General features: G+C 43.0%; 1 protein-coding gene across 7 annotated transcripts in view; it reads left to right on the forward strand.

Annotated features, from left to right (window-relative positions):
- Positions 1-336: 336 nt before the first annotated feature.
- The window catches only part of Jph1 (junctophilin 1), a 106,936-nt gene continuing 89,195 nt past the window's right edge, over positions 337-18,077 (forward strand). For 6 of the 7 annotated variants that reach the window (XM_006237723.5, XM_006237719.5, XM_039109388.2 and 3 more), the window contains exons 1-2: positions 337-959; positions 6,452-7,211. In XM_006237723.5, the coding sequence (XP_006237785.1) occupies positions 581-959; positions 6,452-7,211 (1,139 nt within the window). In that variant the 5' untranslated portion in view covers positions 337-580. The remainder of the gene's footprint in view (positions 960-6,451; positions 7,212-18,077) is intronic. The other variant, NM_001106630.1, reaches the window with a different exon arrangement.

An 18,077-nucleotide genomic window follows, 5' to 3' on the forward strand; every position in this document is an offset into this window, starting at 1 on the left:
ACTTGTAGAAGATCAAACACAATTGAAAAGCCTAAACGCTGGAGGTTCCTGCAGAGGAGAGCCTGACCTCAACACTGGCAGCTGCAGCTTCATCCGCAGCCTTGACGGTCGCACGTCTCAGAGTACACTGGCCCTCACAGACACAGCGCACTGCGCGGACACACGTGCGTCCAGAGCTCGCGCGCCAAGCAGCAAGAGGGAAGCCCGGCTCCCGGTGGGCAGGCGCGTCGCGGGGCTGGGCCTCGGCGCCCAGGGAGGGGACTAGGGGCGGGCGCGGGGCGGCGCCCGGCTCACGTGGGTGGGTGGGAGCAGCTGAAGGTCTGCTCCGGAGACTGGGCTGTCCTCTCTCGCGGCGCTGGCCCGGGCGGCGGCGGAGGAGGGAGAGAGGAGGTGGTGGCGACCGCGAGAGAGGAGGGGAGGACGGGGGCAGCGTCGGACTGGAGCCGATCGGCGGTGCGAGCTGCCCGGGGCGCAGTCGTGAGCTCGCCCGCTGGGTCCCCACCCACGAGCTACACCCTGCAGTGCCCAGCTCTGCCCGCGTACGTGCCCCCGCGGGGAGCGCGCAGGGGCTGTCCCCCGAATGACGGGCGGAAGGTTCGACTTCGACGATGGCGGCACCTACTGCGGCGGCTGGGAGGAGGGCAAGGCGCACGGGCATGGCATCTGCACGGGGCCCAAGGGCCAGGGCGAGTACTCTGGCTCCTGGTCGCACGGCTTCGAGGTGGTTGGAGGCTACACCTGGCCCAGCGGCAACACCTACCAGGGCTATTGGGCGCAGGGCAAGCGGCATGGGCTGGGGGTGGAGACGAAGGGCAAGTGGATGTACCGGGGGGAGTGGTCACATGGTTTCAAGGGGCGCTACGGGGTCCGACAGAGCCTGTGCACCCCCGCCCGCTACGAGGGGACCTGGAGTAACGGGCTGCAGGACGGGTACGGCGTGGAGACCTACGGGGATGGAGGTGAGCGGCGTCGCGGGCGTCTCCGCGGACTGGCACGGTGGGCTCTTCCCGGGCTGCGGGGACTTGGGGAAGGACGCGAGGCGCACGTGTCCGGAAACCCGCCAAAACACCTGGGGAGTCTACCCTCCCTCTAGCCCTCCTCCCCATCCCCGGGAAGACCGCTTGGGTTCGCAACTGGGTCGCAAGAGTCAGCGGTTCCCGGAGCGGGCGGGTGGGTTGGCCATACCCGGGGAGTTAGGCGAGCAGGTACGGGGCGGGGGTCAGAGCCGTGCTGCCCCAGGGAGGGCTGGGCAGGGGAGAGGCGGCTGTCACTTGATCCCTTCACATTACGTTCCTGATCCCTCCCTCTCCGGGCCGAGTTTGAAATCGCCACCCCCGTGGAGTTAGAGGGACGCCTTGGGCTGGGTGGCTGCCGGTCGGTGCTGACTGCCTCGCGGTTTGGTTTCACGTAGGGTCTCGTATTTCGCTTCTGGTCCTCCAGTTAGCCTAAAGATAGAAGCCAGAACCCCATAAGTAGGATGTTGGGGAATTGGACCCTATTGAGGGTATATTTTCTAGAGTCCTAGTTACAGGCAGCAGAGTGATGGCCCACAGCAAGTGGCATTCCTAATTTTCTCCTAACTTTCACTTGACTCCTTAAAGTACTTTTGAATCAGCAGAACTGTAATCTTTGCTGACCTGGAGATCTTAGAAAAATGCTTTAGGAAAAATCGACTGAGTTTCCATTAAAAATTTTTAAAAAGTTAAAGAGTATGCTATATCCTTGATATACATTAAGGCGTGTGGCCTAAACAGTAAGCCTGTGTGCGATTTAACTATGTTTGCCTTGTAATTTCGGTATATTATAGGAGTGGGTTCATTTTTTTTTTCACTAGGAAAGCATACATTAGTGAAACAGGTGTCAAAGCTTGATTGAGACAAGTAGGGCTTATGTTTAGGCAAAGTCTATTTTCTGATAATAAACATAGTCATATTTAATTGAAAAGGTTTGTAGGAGGCGATGTCACCTTTTGGAATTAAGCTGCTTCAGAGGTGGAGGATATGAAAGGGATCCAATTAAAAGTTTCTCCAGCCCACTGAAATTCCGTTATGCTATTGCTTATATAAAAGCTTATACAATTTGTACACTTCACTTGCTCAGAACACTTGGGCTGTGTTTCAAATGCAAAACAGCAGAATGGTAGGATTTGCTTTTTTTTTTTTTTTTTTAAACATCATTTCGCCCTACAGTATAAATAAGGATATGGTTCTCATGGATTAAGCGGGGAAAGGTGACTTAGTTGGGCTGAGCCCTGAGTACTTTGGTAGTTAGTTTCACAGGGGCCCTTTACTGTTCAGAACTAGAATAAAATGCCGTGGTTGACAGCCTTATAAATATTGTTTTTTGAAAGCTCTAGCTCTGGTATAACAAAAAACAAAACAAAACAAAACAAAAATGCTGAGGGACTGGCAAGATGGCTCAGTGGTTAAGAGCACTGACTGCTCTTCCAGAGGTCCTGAGTTCAATTCCCAGCAACCACATAGTGGTTCACAACCATCTGTAATATGATTTCATGCCCTCTTCTGATGTGTCTGAAGAGAACAACAGTGTATTCATATACATTAAGTGGATAAATAAAATCTTACAAACAAAAACAAAATATTGAGTTCAGTAGAAATTTTGTTTCCTTTTAATGTTATCATTTTATAGCCCTTATTTTAAAGATTATAAAATAGGCTTATTTTATTATAATTTAATTTCAAATAGTCTTTTAAAAGTTAAAACTCATTAAATGAAACCTGGCGATTTGGGGTATTTGTTATGCTTAGTAATCAAAACATAACACAGTAAAACTGATGTGTCTCTGTTTGTACAAGGCCAAATACATCTGCAAATAACTGTGAATAATCTGCCTTCTGTTTTCAACCAACTTTGAAAATTTAAAAAGACAGAATTTGACATCATCACAGCTCATGGTTTTCTTTTTCTACCAAACAAACAAACAAAACCTCATGTGCTATAATCAGAAAAAAAAAATGTTAAACATGTAAGTCACTTTTGAATGCCTACTCTGTGCTGGTTAGTTTCCTGGTTTTTCTCATGTTAACACATTTTATCAGAAATTCCACAATTAAAAAAAAAAAGGCCTAAACAGATCTATACTGATACAAGTTAATTCATTCAGAGGTTTTAGTCCAACTAGGAACACCAGCTTCTCTATTCCTGAATTAGCTTAATTCTGCCTCGATCCCCATGTATTTCTAGTGACAGTAGAGAAGGAAGACATAATTCCATGTGAGAACTCTCACTTTATCTCACTAGAGGTTTCTTTGTAAAGTGTCACGGAAATAGAAACTCCCTAAATATTAAGAGCTAACTGCATCATATTCAGGAAATCCAAGTCCATATGCTCAGATTCTTTTGTGCAAATTCTGATCTGTTATGCTTTTTTATAAACCTACTATAAAGCTATGGAAGATATCTAGGAAGACCCACTGTGCTATATATGTATTTGAGACAGGGTCGCTGTAGCCCATGCTAGCTTTAAGCTGGGTATGACTTTGAACTATAAGCATTCTGCCTCTGCCTTTCCAGGACCAGACTTATGGACCAGGACCAGGTAGAGATGGATTCCAAGGCTTTACTAATGCCAGGAAAGCACTCTACCAAGAGAGCTACATCTTCAGTCCCAGCCATTGTTTTTCAAACTAGATTTATAGTTTCATATAACCATTTGAAACATATGCTTAAGTTTGGCACACAGTAGTTGAAATTTGACTAAAATTCATTCTGATCCGGAAGCTATTCTTGACAATATTGTGCAGTTAAGATGGACAGATCTAAAAAACAAAAAGAAAGAAAGAAAAAACAACAACAAAACGCATTTGTTTGTGTGTTAAACATGCCCTGTGTGAATTAGGAACAGAGAATAGTAAGTCACAACTCCCTTTGGACAAAAGAGCTTGGACACCACTTGCTTTATAGAGAAGTAGGTCTTGTTTTCTAGGTTCCTTGACTAAACCAAGCCTCTAAAATATCAGACCAACTGCTTAGATTTTGAACAAACTAGTTTCTAGTGGTGCTGTGCATGTTCTGGAGAGATTCTCTCCAATACTGTGATATTATAACCACCCAAAAGGGAAGGTCACTGATACCTTTGTTCCCTGCCTCTGTTCTATTTGATAGTTCCAAGGATATTTAAACTTTCTAATGCTTGCTGTACTTTAATTGGCCTGAGTGTTCAAGCAATTTTTGGGGAAGTAAATCCAGGCTTGACTTTGGAGATGTCCTTTGGAGGAAAGTGGCCATTAATTTTCCATCACTGTTGCTAAGATGTTATGGTAGTGTTTTAAAAGCATAACTATTTTTGCCACGTAGCATCTCTTACAAATTATTTTAGCAAAATCATTCTGTAGAAAAGTTAGGATGATAGGAATATGACATTTGAACAAAATGAAATATTAAATACAGTGGTTTTAGTGTGTATATAAGGTTATATAACTTTTATCCTACTATTTACAGTTCACCTAGGAAAAGTCAAAGTTGAAAGTTTGTACAAATTCATTGATTTTTCCTATTGAGGCAGCCATGTTTGGAGATACCTGTTATTCAGTAGGAAGCTTATTATCATGGGGGAAAAATCCTACTAACATTTTTTTTTCTAAAATAGGGTCCAGCTGAGTAGCCCAGACTGACCTAAACACAGGAGCCTGGTGCCTTAGCCTTCCAAGTGCTGGAATTGCAGGCATATACTCCTACACTCTTACCCTGTTTTGAGAATTGTGCCTACCCTTTTTGGAAATTTATAGGCATGAAGTTAAGACTCCAGGTCTACTCAGGCAGGCTGTGTCAGTCATGGTGCCAGATCTCTTAGTACTTAACTGTTGCTCTGTTATTGGCACTTTATATAATGTAGATATGTCAGCATAAGAAGAAAGAAAAGGGGGTCTTGAAATTGACTTAGGAACAGTTCCTATTTATACAGTGACATAAAACCTCGGGCAGGCATGGTGATGGGTGCTTCTCATCTCTGCCTTCCGGAGGCTAAGGCAGGAAGCCTGAGAGTTCCAGGCCAGCCTGCACTACATGTTAAGAACCATCTTCAGAAGTAACAGAACCCGACAGCATTGTCTCTTGTCATATTAAGAATACATGTACCCCAGTCACTAGAATCTGCAAGGTGATGTAAAGTACAACATATAACCAAAGAACAAGGTCAGCGCAGACTTTAATCATGATTTCTTTCCTTTGACATTGGAATTGTTAGGAATAACACCAAAGTAATTACATTTAAACTTTTTTTTTCCAGATAGCTCTTCCGAAAGCATACTAGGATGCAAAACGTACCTTTAATTGGAGGAAATGGCCTTCACTTTGAAAATTCTAAGCTCCTTAGTTTAGCCTTCATTGCTTCCAAAGGGAATTTAAAAACCTCTACCAGGTTGTTTTCCTTTTTTTAAACTTATCTTTGGTTATTTAGTAGAAGAACTCACTGAAACCATTTATAGAGTTCATCTTATTCCTAAAAAGTATAATATTCATAGAAAAAGTGATCTGGGTCAACAGAATTTTAATGGACACTGCTGAGTATTCCTCTGAGATTTGAAGGTGCTTCTTCCACCCTGTCAGTTCTTTAAAGCTCTTTAAACACCATCTTCAGACAGCCAGAGACCACAGAACACATAAGCCCTGAGTCTGAGACATTATCCTCTTTTGAGAGTAAGTTCCTGCCCTCAGATACTTCTAGTATGGTGAACTCAAAGCTTTGGCAGAGACAAGGGAGACCCATAAAAACAATGTCTGGGAGAAACCAGATGTAGCAAGCAATATGGTACTGTGCGTGCTCCATCTCTAGCCCAACCCCACCCATCCTCAGCATATTCAGCAGCTCGTTGCCTGAGTGTAGGAAAAGCCAGGACAGCTTGTTGGAGAACCACGCCCCAAATATTCCGATCACTGTCACTAAGGTTAAACCTGTGTGCTTTTTAGAATGTTGTACCTGGGCATAGACCTAAAAGCCATGTTTTTCAGCTAAATATTTGAAACCATGACTAGAATTGAATTTTTTTTCCTGCCGTGGCACTGCTTTACTTTGATGCCTTCAGGCAGGAAAAGATTATTATTAATGATCACTCCCTTTGTATTAGAAAAACAAATGGTTCACAGTTCTGAGGGTGTAGCTGGCTGATGGAACATTAGTCTAGTGTGTATCAGGTCCTAGGTTTAATCCCCAGAGAAACACACACCAAACAGGGGTTCCTATACATGCCTATCATTCATAAAACATTTAAACATAAACCAGAAGTCTGACTATCAGGAAAATTTATGCATTAAAGCCATGAAAGTCAAAGTCAACAGGTAGCCACTCCGAAGTGAATGAAAAAGCATTACCACAGTTGTCCAATGAAGTGTGTTAAATTTGACCCTGGCCCTTCTTGCCCAGGGTACTATACTCTCAGTATGCAAATGTGGTCCCTGAAGACTCACACTATGCTGATCTGCTTTCTCGAAGGTACCTACCAGGGCCAGTGGGCTGGAGGCATGCGGCATGGCTACGGTGTACGCCAGAGTGTGCCCTATGGCATGGCCACGGTGATCCGCTCCCCGCTGCGCACCTCCCTGGCCTCACTGCGCAGTGAGCAGAGCAATGGCAGCGTGCTGCATGAAGCTGCAGCCGCAGCTGCAGATAACCCGGCCGGCACAAGAGGTGGCTTCGTGCTCAACTTCCATGCGGACACAGAGCTGGGCAAGAAGAAGAGTGGCCTCTTCCGTCGGGGCTCTCTTCTCGGCAGCATGAAACTCCGCAAGTCCGAATCCAAGTCTTCCATCTCCAGCAAGCGCAGCTCGGTCCGCAGTGATGCAGCCATGAGCAGAATCAGTTCTAGCGATGCCAACTCCACCATCAGCTTCGGTGACGTGGACTGTGACTTTTGCCCTGTGGAAGATCATGTGGATGCCACCACCACGGAAACCTACATGGGCGAGTGGAAAAACGATAAGCGCAATGGCTTCGGCATCAGCGAACGCTCCAACGGCATGAAGTACGAAGGCGAGTGGGCCAATAACAAGAGGCATGGGTACGGCTGCACTGTGTTTCCCGACGGCTCTAAGGAAGAGGGGAAATACAAAAATAATATCCTGGTCCGTGGAATAAGGAAGCAGCTTATACCAATAAGAAATACAAAAACTAGGGAGAAGGTGGATAGAGCCATTGAAGGTGCACAAAGGGCAGCGGCCATGGCCAGAACCAAAGTGGAAATAGCAAACTCAAGGTATGTAAATACAGAGTGTGTAGTTTGTCATAAGATAGGGATGGAGGGTTTTCAAAACACTGCACTTTCTGTCTGTCTGCTGATGACCTCACCAAATAGGTTCCTAGTACACTTGGAGGATGGGGGGAGGGGCGGGGGGGGTGACTCTGAGAAAAAAACATTTTCAAAAACTGTTGAAGGCACGTGGGACACCTTTCCTCTTCTAAATTATGTCCCTAACATTTAGCAATCTGATGGAATTCATCCACACATCCTTTTAAGTCTAGAAAGTTAATATATTTAAAGGGACCTCTGAAATACTCACTGCTTTGTGTGTATTAAAAGAAAATATCTGTTTATGTACAAACATACCTGCAATATAGATTATATATCTTTATAATGATATTAAGTTGAACATATTTATAACTCTCCAATAAAATTATTCTAATTTATGAAATAAGAATTCTGTTCACTGAGGCTTTCTAGGTGAAATCAGCTCTGAGGAAGCTACTAGGGGGTCTAGGTGAGGCAAACACAGATAGTGACAATTCGCGTGTCAAAAGCCAGAGTTTCTTCTCCAGAACAGACCAGGAGACCAAGGCTATGAAGGCTTGTCCCAGTCAGTGCAAGAAAGATTAGATCACTGGCGTATTAAAAGGAAAAGGCTGGAGAGAACTTGACATGGACAGATGGACTTCTTACTGTGCCAGGGTTGGAAGAAAGTAGAGCAGGTGAGAGGAGGACTGGCATAAGCAGGAGAAAACGGGTCGGGAGGAGATTGACAAAGAGGTGCATATGGGCCCGGGTGAGTTTCACTCTAGAAACCAGACTTGGCAGCTTGGCACAGGGGACTGAGCACCTGGTAGGGTAGAGGTTTATTAAGGATAGCTACTCTCAGTTAGACAGGGAAAAAAAGGGATGGTTTTGCTTGGAGTTTTTAGTTTCACGGGTTAAAACTGGCCACTGTTGTGTGTCGCTTTGGTTGTAAAATTGGCATAGAATATTTAAAGTCCTGTTTCTGCCTCAGTAATACTCATCTGTCTTAAAGCTTCCTCCGAAAGCACCCAATGTCAGCACATCTTCAGGGTCTTTACTGAATCAATACTATGTGCTGAGATGCACTGAGTAATCCTACCCCTTCCGATTCGACCTTAGGAAACTTAGAGTACTTGAGCTTTCTTCAAAGCTTTATTTATGCATATGTGCCTGCATGGGGGTATGTGTACCATTAGAGTCCCCTTAAGGTCAGAAGAGGTGTGGAGCCCTGAAACTGGAGCAATAAGCAAGTGTGAGCTACTGTGTGGGTGCTGGAAACCAAACTCTGGTCCTCTATAAGAGTAGCACATGCTCTAACCACTAAACCACCTCTCCAACCCCAGTATTTGAACTTTTTATGCTAAAAAAAAATATGTTAGCTTCATGACAGTTCAATGTAATACTTTCAGAACTCTCCATTTGTTTTGTTTTGTTTTGTTTTGAATGCTCCTGATATAGGAGTACTGTTGTTTCTGAAACACTAATCAGAAAGTGAAATGGAGACTTTTAGCCCTCATGGTTTTCCTCAACTGAAACTTCCATACAGGATTTCTGCTGCCGTCTTTCCTGAGCAGCCTCTGGTATAACAGTTTTCTTTGCTAAGCACTAGATCTGTGTGCAGTTCAGGGTGCTTGGCTCATGTAGTCTTGCTGGCCCTCAGCTCCCTTTTGGAGCTGACACTGCACCCTTTGCTCAGTAGGCCCTGTCTCTAACTGGCCCCATGCACTCCTACAATCTTGCATGTCATGCTACCCTTACAAGTTAGTGACATTGCAGGCAAGTTCAGGCTTAGTGGATGGGAAGTAAACTTATGGGGGACACTCTTGCAAATGATGTATTCTAAGTGTTGGTTTTATGATTTGTTTGTATTAGAGGAGACCACCTAACTGAAGTGAGCATGCTTGAACACTGAGACTATCTGTGCTTTTCTTGACATCATAAAATATTTTCCCAAGTCAGAGCCACATTCTCTCCTGAAAGACTTAGAGAGAGTAGCATACACTTTGGGAACATTGTATCACATAGTTAGTAGTCCAGGCATCATACTTTCAGCAGTTGAGATTTCACTGAGTATTTTAAAAATGCTCAATTCATTATGCTAAGTGAAATAACCTAGTGGCAGAAGGACAAACCCTACTTAGATAGACCATCAAAGAGGTCAAAATGAGAGCTGTCAGGAGCTAGGTAAGCCGAGGAGTTACTGCCTATGGATCTGCAGTTGAGGAAGTATGAAACGTGTCAGTTCATGATGTGCCTGTAACTCACAGTATTGGACGGTACACTAAAAAAAATTTAAGAGGACAGGAGCTCTGTGAGTTATTTTTGTTTTGCCACAACATAAAGATGGCATTTATATGTCAAATCAGACAAAAAATTAAAAATAAAAACACTCAACTAAATTTTTACATCTTCTTTCATTTTTCAGTGCCCTGCCTTGATGCATCAATATAGACTTTGGGCATGATTTTTGGAGAAAGTAGCTAGCAGCTTGACACTTCCCATGAAATATTTAAGTTTGAACTGACATTTCCCATGCAATAGTTGTGTTTAAGGTTCATGACATAGGTAGATAATAAAGAGAGTAGATAGACAATATATAGATAGTTGGCTTACTAACACATTCGTCTTTTCAAAAGTCAAAAGTAGAGCCTGAGAGATAGCCCAGTGGGTAAAGGTACTAACCACTAAGCCTGATAACCTGAGTGTCTGGATCTCCAGCCCCACATGGTGGGAGGAAAGAACTGACTCCTGCAAGCTGTCCTCTGACTTTCACACACATGCCCACATAAACACAGAAGCAAATGCTTATTTTATTTTTTCATTTGAAGTCAAAACTATAAAGGATGTTGATAATTTGTTGACCTATAGAACAGTTCCTCAGGTTTCTGCTCTGATTGAAAAGTATTTAAAAAGTGACATTTTTTTCCTTCTTGTCTTGATTGGGGTAAAATTCGTCATCAGTAAGAAACACAGTCTAAGCTTGGCTGCTTACGAAATGTTAAATAGAGAGCAGCTGTGATTATTTCAAGACACAAGCATGCCTATCCATCCCTAAGCTTTCGTGCCAACCACTGACCTCAGACTCCCTGCTCTGTAGATGGGCATACAGAGACTTTCAAATCATCGAGAACCATGTCAGCGCCCAAACCTAGGCCCCATATCTTTCCTTCACCCATGTTTACCCTTTGATGGGACCTGACCTGCCCGGCATGCTTTTGACTCTCCGAAATAGTTAGAGCATTATACCTGAGATTGGATCCTGTGTAACATTGGGCCTGTATTACAGAAATCAGTCTGTATAGAGAAGAGTAAAGGTAGCAGCCTCAGAGCTTGAAGGGTTGTGATGTCTTATACAGTGCACTCCCCTCTTTCAGAGATAGTGATAAGGCTTTATCCACGACCCCTACTGTTCCTCTGACTGACCTGCTACCAACACCCAGTGACCATTCTCTTAGCACTTCCTGCCGCAGTTCCTTCTGGTATCCTCCTTTTGTCCCCTTTTCTTACTCAGTCACTATTTACTCTGTTACGGCAGTTCAAGGAGGCTTCTGCTGCTAAAGAAAGGTATTGTAAGGAAAAGAAAGCATTTGGTTGAAAGAACAAGTAAGAAGTGACATTTACAGATCCATACTTCTTTAGAAATGATTGATATTTAGGAGGAATGCAGTCAGAAGCAGAGTTTTGTGATTTGGAAAGCAGTCCTCATAAAAGAGGGATGATACACTGGGAGAGTGTGAGAGGGACAGGAGAGCACTCCATGGTTTTAAAACCACTGAGAGAATGTGAGCTTATCATATCCTCAAGAGGAGGCAGGAAGGTGGTGGATTAGAGAGTTCCCACAATTCCTCATTCTGTATACCTATCTTGGCCCTCGCATGTTTCACTGAATCTAATGAGGCTCACTGATGGGTGGCTAGCCAGGTTTTAGTCTTGAGATGTCGGTGACTATGGGACTGTTGGTAATTATGAGCAGCAAGAATGATAACTGCCACCATCAACCACATCCTGACCATGAGCACCACCAGGTCCAGTGACTGTCAGAGCAGTGTCTGAACACCGAAAGTCAGGAGGACCACTCTGTTCTGCTGTGTTGTCACAGGGATAGCTATGGAAAGTGTGGAAGCAGAGCATGTGTGGAGGCCCTCGGTTTCAGGTGACATCATGCACAGGTCACCTTGCTGTATTTGTCTCCAAAACTCTAGAGCAGATTTCACATTCACCAGTTGTAGGATTTTTCTGTAGGATTTTTAAAGCCTGCTTCCCATACTTTTACAGTTCTACCCTTCCTCCTAAGAGTGAGTCAGCTATGTATGTTTCAGTGAGAAAGCCCCTCTACTTGGGCCTTGCCCTGCCTCCCCCAGTCAGTGTTGCTGTCCTCACTCAGATGTCAGTATAAATCTTCAAGGAAATTACCCAAGACCCCACTTCCATCTCCCTCAGTATGGATTAAGTTCTCATGTTAGTCTTGGCTGTCATTGCATGACAGGCATGTGCTGACTCTCTCTCTCTCCTCAAGTGAATTGGGAGGAGCTGACTTCACTAGTAGCTCTGATCCCTTTTGTTTCCCCAACATGAGATTTGATCAGGGAATAATGGATAGTTAATAAAATCTCACCACTCAGGGTTTGATATGGTCTTATAGAACACTTAGAGCTATAGTTTGAAGCAAGAAAATGCAGAGCTAATAATTTGCTGTGCCATAATCTGATGGACAAAGAAGATTAGAAAACATAGAACTGAGTGTCACAGGTACTCGTTTCCAACTGAAACCATCAGGGTCATAGGGTATGGCTAGGGGCCAGAGCTGTAAGTTGACAAGATGTCTTCATTCTCAATGGGGTTGAGCTGGTCCAATAATAAACTAATTTCTCTGCAGATTAGCAGTCCTCAGCAATTCAATGCAGAGTGATCATTACAGAATGAACACTGGTTCATTCTGTGTTATTGGCAACACCAAAGATACAGCGAATCAGTAAAAGAGCTTTTTGTCTCCTGAGTCAAAGCTTCCTGAGTATTCAACTGCCTTTTTTAAAAAAAGTTTTAAAGTTTCTGCCTCTTTCTCTGAACCATTTTCTTAAACTGAGTCATATCTGAGCATAATTCACGAAGTTGACTAGATTAATCAACCCTTTATAAAAATGCTTCATTTATTTCACACTTCACTTGTGGGTAATTAAAATCCAAAGATGAATAAAAGAATTTAAAAATAAGGGGGGGCTGGAGAGATAGCTCAGGCGTAAGAGCACTGACTGCTCTTCCAGAAGTCCTGAGTTCAATTCCCAGCAACCACATGGTGACTCACAATCATCTGTAATGAGATCCGATGCCCTCTTCTGGTATGTCTTAATGACAATGACAGTCTACTAACATACATTAAAAAAAAAAAAAGTTAAAATCCAAAGGTGCTGTGTGTCAGTCAGTGTATGCTGTGAGTCTAAAACTGATTACTACTGGTTTTTTTTTGGGAGGGATGGGGGGTTGAGTTGTCTTGTTTGTATTTTGATGCTAATCCTGCTTTCCCAAGAGGGACTGTGTAGGATGTACTCAGGTGACTTCATCAGAACCTTCTTCTCATTTTAACTTGTAAAATAAAGGCTAGAGCAGGTGATTGGGCTGGGGAAGGGAAGGTGGAGCTGAAAAGTTTTAGGTAGAAGAAGGGAGAAGAGAGAAGGGGACGATGGAGGAAAAGGGGGTAGAAGGGAAATGAAGCTGAAGCACATGGCCTGGAGAAACCACAACTCATAAGGGATCTTGTAACTGGGGAATAGAGTAGTGCAGTGGTAGATCTGACCAATCTAGGTGCACACGCAGCTTGTATTCATACTAATCGAGTTGTGTTTTCTTTGCACGGGCTTATTTGGGTTAGAGAGGTTACTGCAAGAGGGGAATTAGGTAGGAGTGGGTGGGTGAGTGGGGTCCTTGTTCTATGCCAAGTTGTTGTGGAGTGTCAAGACACTGAAATTGTCAAATTCTATTAGAAGAAGAATATTCTTTCTCTTTTGAGAGTCAAAATGAAAATTTTGCATTCCCCTTGTGGATTTTTTGGGGGGGGACAGGGGAGGGGTAATTATTGGTTTTTTTCTGGTTGGTTGTTTTATGTGATTTTGGTTGTTTGCTTTGTTGTTTTGCTATCTTAGTGGACTTTCCATTTCTTAGTGTTTTGAGATAGCCCTGCCTCTGTCTTGCTCACCTAGTAACCCTCCTGTTTCAGTCTGCAGAATCTTGGCCTGACAGGCCACTACACGCTGTCTTGTCTTATTTTTAAGATCAATTTCCTGCTACTTTTTGTAGGATTTTTGTTGTTGATGATGATGATGATGATGATTTTTCCACTGGGGGTCTAGTTCATTCTTAGGTGTGAACACTGCAGTTTTTGCATGAAGAGGAATTCTAGTGACTTCAAAACTAACTTAATGAGGAGGCTATTCAACAGATTACACACAGGGTTTTTCTGCTCAACAGAGCATGGGCTATTATTCTGCCAGTGGTCTTGACACCAGTATAGCTATGCATTCTCTGTCAAGCTGGACCCTGTGTGCACAGTGATGAATGCCATCCTGCTCCACGAGGCTGAGGAACTGGCTCAATATATAGAGCTTGCCTAATAGGCATGAGGCCATGGATTTGATTCTCAGCATCACACACACAAGAAGACCTCACTTCCAGCCTTTTTTTCTTTATGGGGTCAACATATGGTCCACAGACAATTATCTTTTTCACAGGCAGCAAGTTTAAAAGTTTAAAAGATATAGTTCTCTTTACCAAAGAATGCTCATTCCTGTGGGAAGAAAAAAGGAGCTGACCCTAACTTCTTCCCATTTACTTGTCTATGGAGTGTTTAATGACAGACATGGCCTTCTCTGTATCGGGGACCTGAAGCTGTCACCAGAATCCTAGGACTGTGGGTGTGTGCAAAGAGAACAGCTGGACCCAGAAAGATGACCTCTCAGGGACAGTTCTGTTCTGCCCCCAAGCCAGGAGTGAGACTTGGCTGCTAGAGGGCTGGGAGGCATAACTCAGGGACACAGAGAAACTACTGTGGCAATTCTGTCCCTTAGCCTTGATGTTATACCACTCAACAACTATTTAACCAGCCATTGCACATAATTCAAGATCACACTGTTAGGAGGGCTTTCTCAGAAATACCTGTCTTGATTCTGGAGATCCTTCTTTCAAAGCCTGTGTCTTGGCTTATTAGGAAACTCTGAGCCAGTAAGGTAGACATGTATTTCAATACAGAAATAGAAGTAACCAAATAAACATTTAGTGAAAATTAACATTGGGCTGCAGTCAATGCCACACTGTTAACCAGACTGTTGCAGTCATTCTTTCTAAAACCCAAGTCATGAACATGGCTCTCAGTTTGACTAAACAAAAAAGGCAAAGGGAAGATATTTTATGTGGTGTGAATGCATTTGAGGCAATATTTAATCCCACAGAGATGTGTGTGGTGAGAAATAGCTTTGAGAACAGGAAAAAGACAGCTGAAAGACTGCAGTCATTAGCTAAGTTTGAGGTCATATGTTGACTTTCGACTGTAGCAGTTGGAGTCTACATTGTACAAATATCAGCAAATTCTATCTCATTTAGTATGAACTAGACCATTCCTGATATCTAAATATGAAGAATTAAAGCAGCAATGTCATTTAAGTATAGCCTCATTTATAATGAAAAGTATAAACTATCATGGTCTCTGGGAAGCCCCTCAGAATTGTGATAGCCTTCAAAACTCTGTCCTGTATATACTGTGACCTCAGCTCTGAGGCAGAGCTGTTTGCCTTGTGGGCAAGTGTCAAAGTCACATGTGCAAGTGAGTACAGCTGTGGACTCCTCCCAGCAGCAGCTGCCAGCAGCCCAAGCTCCCCACTCACAACTTTCCATTATGGATTAAGCTGACTCTGCCAATCTCCCTTTACTCAAGACACCAAACTGGACACTCGCAAGACTAGTGCCTTGCAAATCTTTGAGATGCTTTTCTTATTATAGATGAAATATGAACATTGTGTTTAGGAACAGGATCCAGCAAATGCCAAAGGTATTTATGTAAGTCATTCAGCTTTAGTACAACCGCCTCCTAAGAGTAAAATCAGCTTTTCAGAATTTTGACCTTCTGTTTTAGTTGGTGTTTCACATTTGTTCTTTAATATGCTAAATTCAGACTAATCTGCTTTCTGAGAAATTTAATTAATCTGTAAGGAGTAAAGATTGGCTTCAAAGTGCTGTACTCTTTTGAAGGCAATCTCCTTACGAGTTCTGTGTGGGCCAGAAGTATTAAAGCCAACTGAAGTGTGTGTGTGTGTGTGTGTGTGTGTGTGTGTGTGTGTGTGTGTGTGTATTGTGTGTGTGTGTTCGTGTATTCACTCACTTTCTATCCCTTTAAACAATTACAAAGACTAACAAATTATTTTCATTTGATTTCTGCTAATTTTAGTTCAACTTGAGTTAAGGTTAAATGTTTTACAAATTTAATGGTGTCAAACTAATCAAATTTTGGTTTTAGTTGCTACAATTCTTCTTTATTGTTTTACTGCTGCACTGGTATGAAATATTAATTTGTTTCTTTTATTTCAAGATTTCATACTTTTGTTTTTATATATTAAGGATTTGAGATATATTTGAGGCACTGTTTAGTCAAAATACATGGAAGAATACACCACTGAGGCCAGCAATTTAGGGCTCGGATGAGAATGAAGCCACATCAAGCAGTGGGCATTAGTCATCTTCATATCAACCCATCTGATCTTCCCTATCTCGTTCCTGCTCAGCACAGTAACTTGAAAATTGATGGATCCATTATGTGTCTGAAAAAGACAGAAACTACTGAAGAGTGGTGTTTATTCCTTCCTTAGCTATGGCATCTTACTATGTTCAGTAACACTTTCATGTAGAATCTCAGAAAATAGACATCCTAGTTTGTTTTCTGTTGTTGTGACACAATACTGACCAAAACCAACTTGGAAAGAAAAGGGTTTATTTCATTTTATAACTCCCAAATCTGAGGAAGTTAGGACAGGAACCTAGAGGCAAGTGACCAAGGAGAAGTGCTACTTACTGTTTTAATTCCATAGCTTGCTCAGCCTGTTTTTTTATACAATTCAGGACTAACTGCCCGGTGGACTAGGCTTTCCTATGTCAATCATTAATCAAGAAAGTGCATCCATAAACATATACACAGGCCAGTTTGAAGGAAGCAGTTCTTCAGGTGAGGGTACCATATCTTAGGTGACCCTAGTTTTGGTGGAACAAAAACAAACCAGCACAAGACACATGTTGGCCAGTCCATTTCCTAAGACTTGATTCTTAGTGAAATATGAACATTTTTTCATCTTTATTAACTTGGGTATTTCTTATTTACATTTCTTTTTTTTTCGTCTTTATTAACTTGGGTATTTCTTATTTACATTTCGATTGTTATTCCCTTTTCCGGTTCCCTGGCCAACCTTCCCCCTCCCCTTCTCTATAGTTGTTCCCCTCCCCCATCCTCCCCCCATTACCGCCCTCCCCCCAACAATCACCTTCACTGGGAGTTGAGTCTTGGCAGGACCAAGGGCTTCTCCTTCCACTGGTGCTCTAACTAGGCTATTCATTGCTACCTATGAGGTTGGAGCCCGGGTCAGTACATGTATAGTCTCTGGGTAGTGGCTTAGTCCCTGGAAGCTCTGGTTACTTGGCATTGTTATTCATATGGGGTCTCAAGCCCCTTTAAGCTCTTTCAGTCCTTTCTCTGATTCCTTCAATGGGGGTTCAGTGGTTTAATGATGGCATTCGACTATGTATTTGCTGTATTCTGTCTGTGTCTCTTGGGAGAGATCTACATCCGGTTCCTATCAGCCTGCACTTCTTTGCTTCATCCATCTTATCTAGTTTGGTGGCTGTATACGTATGGACCACATGTGGCTCAGGCTCTGAGTGGGTGTTCCTTCTGCCTCTGTTCTAAACTTTGCCTCCCTATTCCCTCCCACGGGTATTCTTGTTCCCCTTTTAAAGAAGGAATGAAGCATTCGCATTTTGGTCATCCTTCTTGAGTTTCATGTGTTCTGTGCATCTAGGGTAATTCAAGCATTTGGGCTGATAGCCACTTATCAATGAGTGCATACCATGTGTGTTTTTCTGTGATTGGGTTACCTCACTCAGGATGATATTTTCCAGTTCCACCCATTTGCCTATGAATTTCATAAAGTCATTGTTTTTGATAGCTGAGTAATATTCCGTTGTGTAGATGTACCACATTTTCTGTACCCATTCCTCTGTTGAAGGACATCTGAGTTCTTTCCAGCTTCTGGCTATTATAAATAAGGCTGCTATGAACATAGTGGAGCATGTGTCTTTGTTATATGTTGGGGCATCTTTTGGGTATATGTCCAAGAGAGGTATAGCTGGTTCCTCAGGTAGTTCAATATCCAATTTTCTGAGGAAACTCCAGACTGATTTCCAGAATGGTTGTACCAGTCTACAGTCCCACCAACAATGGAGGAGTGATCCTCTTTTTCCACATCCTCGCCAGCATCTGCTGTCACCTGAGTTTTTGATCTTAGCCATTCTCACTGGTGTGAGGTGAAATCTCAGGGTTGTTTGGATTTGCATTTCCCTTATGACTAAAGATGTTGAACATTTCTTTAGGTGTTTCTCAGCCATTCGGCATTCCTCAGCTGTGAATTCTTTGTTTAGCTCTGAACCCCATTTTTTAATAGGGTTACTTGTCTCCCTGCAGTCTAACTTCTTGAGTTCTTTGTATATTTTGGATATAAGCCCTCTGTCAGTTGTAGGATTGGTAAAGATCTTTTCCCAATCTGTTGGTTGCCGTTTTGTCCTAACCACAGTGTCCTTTGCCTTACAGAGGCTTTGCAGTTT

This window comes from Rattus norvegicus, chromosome 5 (genome assembly GCF_036323735.1).
Source record: "Rattus norvegicus strain BN/NHsdMcwi chromosome 5, GRCr8, whole genome shotgun sequence".
Classification (NCBI taxonomy): domain Eukaryota; kingdom Metazoa; phylum Chordata; class Mammalia; order Rodentia; family Muridae; genus Rattus; species Rattus norvegicus.